The 8,051-nt window shown below is 34.2% G+C and overlaps 1 protein-coding gene across 1 annotated transcript; it reads right to left on the reverse strand.

Moving 5' to 3' along the window:
• Nucleotides 1–2,063: 2,063 nt before the first annotated feature.
• On the reverse strand, nt 2,064–3,623 carry LOC128226035 (probable G-protein coupled receptor 139). Its single transcript, XM_052935934.1, has one exon. It carries the CDS (start codon nt 3,286–3,288, stop codon nt 2,317–2,319), a length of 972 nt encoding a protein of 323 aa, XP_052791894.1. The 5' UTR covers nt 3,289–3,623; the 3' UTR covers nt 2,064–2,316.
• Nucleotides 3,624–8,051: the final 4,428 nt, after the last annotated feature.

Genomic DNA, 8,051 nt, shown 5'->3' on the forward strand with positions numbered 1-8,051 from the left:
TTTTTTGTTTGAAATGGTGCATTATGGGCTTATTTTATTACGTTGTTTGTCTTATATTTTAGGGGTGTGTGGCGCCGGTTGTGTTTCCCCCTGGATCTGCAAGTGATTTTAATCGTTATAATGACTTATTGTGATTTTTTTCAAAGACAATCCAATTTGAAAATAAATGACTGTTCTGAGCTAACGTTATGTAAAAGCGCCCATTAAAATGGTTTTCTGTATATATGTCAATCTGAGACAATTTCTAAAGTTGTGTTTAAAACTGACCGTACCATATTCTTGTGGAACGGTTACAAATAGGCGAAGCTTAACCGTTCAGTAACTAGCATGCGGATTAATTGCGACGCAAGTCACTGATACCGCTCACTAGTTATTGGATGTTATGATTGACAACATTGTACCAAACAGTTACGTCTCAAATACCGCTGAAGCGTTCGTTTATAATTTTAATTATTCGGGGCTACTTGGTGCGTACTATGACTTCATAGTTACGGTCAGTATCAACTTAAATTATCTATCATGGAATCCATTTGCACCACCTTACACCTCACCATATATGTGCTATGTTCGAATATTTAGTAGTAGTTCAAGTCCTGATACAGAATATCCGTGGTTCAACCACCTAGCTTGCTCCGTTTGATATCAGTGTGGTGATAGCAATTAGACTCTGATATGTTTTAGTTTAAACTAGAATGGATTCACTTTGAGAGAGAATGAATGAAGAGAAAGCACCTAAATGTAAAAAGGCTTTAGCTCTTTCTTGCTAATCACAACATTTTGTTGACGTTTGGAGTATGAATTCAGGCATGTTTTTTATATTCATTCATCGTTAATTTCTCTAAAATGATTGTGCTTCGCTTTCCATTTCCATTACATTCCTACTATTTACTCTGTTCTTATAAATATGCAATACACTATTAGCACGTTCCTGCAAAAAGCTTTGTTTTCAAAATGATCGTAGACTTTCGTCACTCCAAAATAAGGCTATGAAATAATCTACATGACAGTATATCGATGGATTAGCTCAATCTATAACAATAAGCTGGAAATCTAGCTGGAAATCTAATCATCATAGTATTCCTTGATGTTTTTTTCTACGAAATGATCTTCAGAAAATGGACGTTCTACATATTAAGTTAATGACTGACACCACCTGTCAGAATGGATATCCATGTAATAAAGAAAATTAGACAAATTCATCAGTCAATTGTTTCTGCATTGTTGACATATCATGGTGTGTTGTCTGTCAGGCGATTACCAAAAATGTTACACTTAAGAACAATGTTAACAAGAGTTTCTTTCAACCTAATCACAAAGTATCAAGGCGGATAGAAAGTCATCTGCGTTTTTTCACCAAAATCCTCACAGAATGTAACTGTCTTTACCAGTTTCGATTTTTAATTACGGTGTGATTCATATTGTGCAGAATTTACTATTAGGGTTTACATTTAAATGAAAACGCAATGAAGGTAGTTTCGAATACAGTTTTAAATAAATGCATGAAAAGCAAATGTAGTTTGACAAACAAGTTAACAAACTTTCAAGCTCTATCAGTCATAAGGAAGTGCTTTGATATTGTACCTAGATGGATAGTATATGTTATTTTATGATCTTCTGGATATACCTAATTATCTTGAAATAAATGGATTCCCGTTTAGCATATAGAGTATAATTATTTCTTTCAGTGTAAGATCGCTGTTCCGGGCTATGCGAGCCTGCTAGTCTGCCTGCCAATTCGCCACACCGCGGGGCTGACCGGGCTACCGGAGCTTGGCAAATACAAGTCGTCAGTAAACAAACTTTCCAGAACAAACAGTTGCCTTGAGAAACGTTCTGAATACCTTTACTGAACGTGCAGTGTTAGTTGCGAGACCATTGATGAATAATGAAATGTTAAAATCACATCACAATATAATTTATGTTTATTTCATGGTAATTTAAATGTACACTTATTACAGTACGTGCACACTTATGTTTGCATCATTATATAGAGGCCCTTAACATGCAAGTAGGTATTCTATATAGACAAGTATGTCAATGATGCACAATATTTCTGATACTACTACTTTATCGAAAGTTTGTATATCTTAACCGAGAGTTACACAAAAACTAGTTCTCCGATTAACCATTGTATTAAATGTTGATGCAAGGTGACACCCTTGCGTTTGTTTGATTGGTTATTTTTTTGAGAAATGTTTACTCTGAAAGGCTTACTTTTTCACGTCGTTTAAAACAATACAAAACTACCATTGGGTCACTAGGCAACAACGTTCAACATACGTGCGTATCTGATGTCATCATATTGAACATGTTTATTTACAAATGTGTGGAATATCCAACTCGAGCATTATTATCACAGGAAAAAATAGTTTTATTGTTGCCATCGGTTGACCGCAAATGGTCATTTTTACAGAAACACATATGTGTCAGATCAGACCTAAATTTCGATCCAAGCATTATATAGAATACAAAGTTAATGGCATTATTGGTATACATAAGCATAAATGTGATTTCAGAAATAAGATAAATATCCGCTAATTTGGCAGGTGTTTTCTCTTTGGCGGGGAACCAATAAACTTGTCCAATGCCAAACGCAACAGATGGAAGAACAAGCATAATGAAGAAGACATTGATTACAACTGTCGTTTTTGTCCATTGAGACAATGAGTGGGACACGTGGTTGCGTCGTCGATTAGTAGTTGGCATTCCTTCCTCGTTACAATTCGTTGCTTGAAATTGGCGACTGAGCCGTAACTTGGCCATAATAATACAGTTTCCAATAACAAACACACAACAAGGTATTGAAAAGGCAAAGGCGAAATCGATCCACACAAAGATGTTAAACATAAAGTTTTCGTAAAATTTACTTCTTGGATGGCATTGATTATCTCCAGCTTCTTTAATGAAGATGATTTTGTATCCATAAAGAAAATGAGAATTCACTAAGGATAAGCACACAATACAGATAGCTAAAGAAATGAGTGTCTTCCTTCTTGTGAATACGACTCTCACTAGATGTGGTTTGATCACTGAATACGCTCTTTCCACTGTAATCATCACTAGGACCCAGGGTGAAAGCTGTACAAGGAAGTAAGTCAAAAACAGGTCCAGCTTGCACACAACCTCAGTTGCTTGTCTTACGTCGATTTCTATCAAATGCATTATCCATCTTTTCAACGGGCTGAACGCCAAACTAGGGAGTCTATCACGGCTAGTGAAATTAAAAGAATGTGTGAAGAAGACATATTTCCCTTTCTCAGGACTGCTATTGAAATTACATTTCCACATAACCCAAAAATGCACAAGAAAGGGGGATACCACATTTTAATCCTCTCGCACAAAGCAAAGTTGTGTTGCTTCCTCAACAAATCGTAAATAGTTACATTATCACCTTCCATTTTTAATACTCTCCTTTCTAGAAATCTGTGGACGACTTTAAATAATGGCACAAGAGTAATATATTCCTTTTTTAATTTACCTTAACAATGTCCACATTAACGAATGGGACCTTTATGTTACTTTAGTTGATTGGCGGTTATCGCATAAAATAAAAGGAATAAGGTGAAATAGAAAAGTTTTTTCCTTCATAAAATATGCATCCGGGTTTTAATTAACGCACGTATGCGTATGCACTATTCATCTCAACGACTGATAACTATAATTGTGATCAACAGGTTGGATAAAGTGTCAAATAAATTGAAAATACTTAAACTTACTTCCTCTTTAGAGGTTTGTAATCATTTATAAATAGTAATTGATATAATGATACGTTGGTAAAAAGGTGGGACTTTGTACGGTATTGGTATTCATTTTCCTGTTTAGTTAAAAGCCAGGTGGCCTGTTTCAATGAAGATCTTGCCTTTAAGGTAAAACAATCTTGAAATAGTTATCCTCGTTTATATGACAAGATTTAGTCTCGGTTTGTACATATGCTTATAATACAATAAGGCTGCAATACGGGAAAGAGAGTGATAACAAGGATGGACATTATCAAGAGAATCATCAAGGATAGATATGTTACCTCAATCTTCAACAAAAATGTAGTTAAATTACAAATATTATTTTTCCATTTAAAAACACACCGAATTGTAGAGCAATTATGTGTCCATCCCTAAACTTTGATGATAGACATATGGCACGATTCAATACTAGCAGCACAATTAAATAAATCATTTTTGATAACAAACTTTTTTTACAAGCACATGATCATTGAATGCGCCAGACCAGCTGATGCTCTCTTCATAGTGAAGACCTCTTTCACACTATGTTGCTTCAAAACACAGTATGTCCATTCAATTGTAGCAAGGACCATACATGGGGACAGCTGGATGAGAAGATATGTAAAGAATACATCAGCTTTGCAGAAACCTTCTTTGATATGTCTTACGTCCTGATTATTCAAAGAGAATCCCCATTTCGAGACAAATTGACAATACCAGTGTATTTGTTACTGCCAAGGCAATCAGCAGTAACCCGGCTGACCTTATCACTTATCATCTTAAAATCAACATAGAAAGAAAATTGCTACATTTTGAAAAAATGCTTTGGGCGTTGTATATATGCGTTCCAATATTCTATTTGGAATGCAGTTTGGTAACGATTCCATAGGTGTATTAAAATAATTTATTTTCGGCTGATTCCATTAAACAATTATGTTTTGAAACAAATACCACAATAAATTGTTTTCTTTTATATGCTGCCATCCTTACATAACATAATTCACAATTCCACTTTATAAATTAAGTCTACAAGCATTTTCATTACGAAATGACAAATAATTTGACTATTTTTATAAACCTGACGAAAACTTGCTTTCTATTCGACTTCGATTTTTAATTAAAATCTGTCATCAAACATCTGCTTTAGAAATTCACATTGAATGAACATTATGACATGCATTGTGTAGGCCGGCTTAAGTAACACTGAAATTTAATGTCTTCTATTCTTTTATTAGTTTACTTGTGATTTTTTCTCATGACATAATTTGTTTTCATGGGTATTAAGTGAAACTACACATGTAACTAACGAAGAACGAGCAAATATTTTCATAAATAATTTAAATAAAAGTAAAAATATTGGCAAATTATAAACTAAAAGGTTGTCTGAATAACCTCTAAGCCTCTCTTGGTGATGTATCGCTGAATGGTGTAACATATATCAGTGTGACGTGTAACATTTTACTTGGGCTGATCCCTCTTTACTTTTCTCTTCTTAGTGTGTAATCGCTTTGATATAACCACTATTCTAAGAGGTTGTTATGTCTTTACCCCAATTGATAAGGGTGATGGTCGCTCTTCAAATTTCCGAATTCTTCTCTAACAACTCACGGGGGTGGGGTGGGGGGGGGGGGGAGGTGGTCATACTCAAAATCCATGCGTACAAAGTTAAAGCCAGAAGTAATTGAGTGTTATATCAGGAAACCCATACACGTTATAAATGATAGTCTAACATTGCCGCAATGAAAACATGGTTTTATGACTTAATCATGTGCAACAAACGCAATATTTTTATTTTATTTTATTATGTTCTGTGATGAAATACACATTTTGTTACGACATAAATTGGGAATACTTGCAACCCCCGTCTCATTTTTAATTTGATATAATACAAACAAAAAAGTGCAAGCATTGAATTCAACTAGCCCAGTGAATTACGACTTCCACCAAATTAAATAACCAATTTATAATAACAAATTAGGAATTTTCATTCATTTGTTTTTCTTAAAGAAATTACAAAGTAAAATCTATGATATCATTCATAAACCATTAGCGTAGTAACACGAGATTGAAGGAAGGAGCTCGTTTCACGACGTCATTCACCATCGGGAGTATAGGCAAGACACCACAAAATGGATTTCCTGAACATAAAAGATCGCAAGAAAAAAGTTACGTTTCTTATAAAAAACATAAAATTGGTTGTACGTAACCATTGTGTATTCGGTAAAATGACCATATCTGGTGTAAGAGTACAAACAATTCGGCGAAATATGATGCAAAAAGTAGATAAAGTAGATCCAGCATATTCACACTGTTGTTTTAAACACAAGCCGTTTAGCTTCAAAACCTTTAAGATTGGAAAGAGGCCAATGGTCTGAGAGGATATAAGCAAACTTCTGTTAAATGGTTTGTGCTAATGAAAAGAGATAAGCATGTAACAATGAATAAGCATTCCCGAATTGGTGTTATTTGCCCTATATCGATAACTCCGATAAGTATGCCGCAATGTTTGAAAGTATTAAATGAACAAGGGTTCTTGGACAGAAAGCAGCTAAAGTGTTGGGTGCGTACATTTTTTTCCAGATGTTCAATGACATCAGATGTTAATTGTTTGTTTCCGAAGCTTTACCTTTTCAGAGATTTCTGCTTTGGAATTATTTTTTAGTAAAAAAGAATCTCTCCAAGTAGTGCCATGTCATTTTCTGTTTTCTGTTTGTTTCTATGTCAGGAATGTATTCACGTCCACATACCTTAATTGGCGGTCAACAGCTGTTTGATTAGATGAAATGTCGTTGGACTGCATTGGTACATCTAAATAGGTCGATGGTAATGTTGCTGTTTTCGTTCGAGTTATTATAGCATTCAAAAAAATACAACCTTGATTTTCATTTTGTTCATCTTTTTTATTGATTTTTGACATGCGAAATTAAGTTATTCAAGTACATGAACAAACAGGAGTTATTTTTACACCGTTTTCTCTTTATTTTAATTACAAACGGAGAGAAATGCATATTCGAAACAATGAAAAAAATATCAAATTGTATTTCAGTGATTAAACTCTTTAAACCACTGGATGGCATATAATAAAAGGGATAAACACGAAACAAGTCGCAAACACACACGAATATTTATTGAAAAAAGTATAACAATAATACAAATAGCACAACAACCTACTGTACATATTTTGAGGAGTTTCCTGAACTATATATATGTTGTTGAATTGGAATGAAAATAGCTACACAAGTCTAACAAGCTAATATACACATCATTTATGGCCGGTTGCTCAACTTTCCTAAACCTGGCTTATAGGTTTAAAAAACATTATACCCAATGTAATTTTACTGTCCAGTATTGTACACATATCACATTAGCTGTCTATATATATCATACACTTTTGCGCTTCGTTGTCGGATCAAGCATGGTTTGTGCTACTTCTAAAACATCTGACGATATTTTTTTATATCTATCAACACGTTTATTGAGAGCTAGACTACTATAACGAGACTTTTTATGTCAGAGATCTTAAATAAATAATAATAACAACATGGTCTATGGTCTTAACAAACTTAGCTGTTCACGGCAGTAATTATTTTCAATGTTTTTGTGTGAAACCCCAGAACATCTGCTACATTATAGAAACCTGCAACAGAAATTTAAACCCGATCGAAAAACAATTTAGTGAGAACCAAAGTAGTTAGCACTAAATGTAATGAAGTGGTTTCATTGAATAGTAGTAACATCGTGTTTATATATCGCGTTACTCATTACTAAGTATCGGCCGGTTCTTAGCAAATACAAGTGCTCATTCTAAATACAAGACGTTACACCTTGGTTCACCATGTTAGGTAGTTGATAGTTCGAAAACATAAACAAATGTGACAACAGGCTATTTGTTTTTCTATATATAAAATATTATTTCATATGTTGTTACGCCGATGCTGACCCCGCTCTCTCAAACTCTCTCTCTCTCCCCACCTCTTTGCCTCAACTGCTTTATAAACCACTGGAAACCATAAAATAAAGTTAGATAATCGTGCCAACAGTCTAAAAAGGCAAACTCAGTGAATAGAAAGTAACGCTAGTTTGTTCTAGTCTTTTCATGAAAGCACAACTACAATATTCAAGATATCGATACACACATAAGATAGTTCTCCGATTAACCATTGCGTCAAATTTTGATCCCTGGTGACCCCTTGCGTTTGTTTGTTTGTTATATTTTCTGAAAAATGTTTACCTTTTCTTCTTCTTTAAAACAATACATAACTACCATTGTGTCACTAGGCATCAACGTTTAACATGCGTGGGTTTCGGATGACGTCAAACATAATGAACAGT

Source organism: Mya arenaria, chromosome 3 (genome assembly GCF_026914265.1).
Source record: "Mya arenaria isolate MELC-2E11 chromosome 3, ASM2691426v1".
Classification (NCBI taxonomy): Eukaryota; Metazoa; Mollusca; class Bivalvia; order Myida; family Myidae; genus Mya; species Mya arenaria.

Bases quoted from the DNA above. Each gene is read 5' to 3' on its own strand.
- LOC128226035 (XM_052935934.1), bottom strand. From the start codon at position 3,288: ATGTGGAAATGTAATTTCAATAGCAGTCCTGAGAAAGGGAAATATGTC.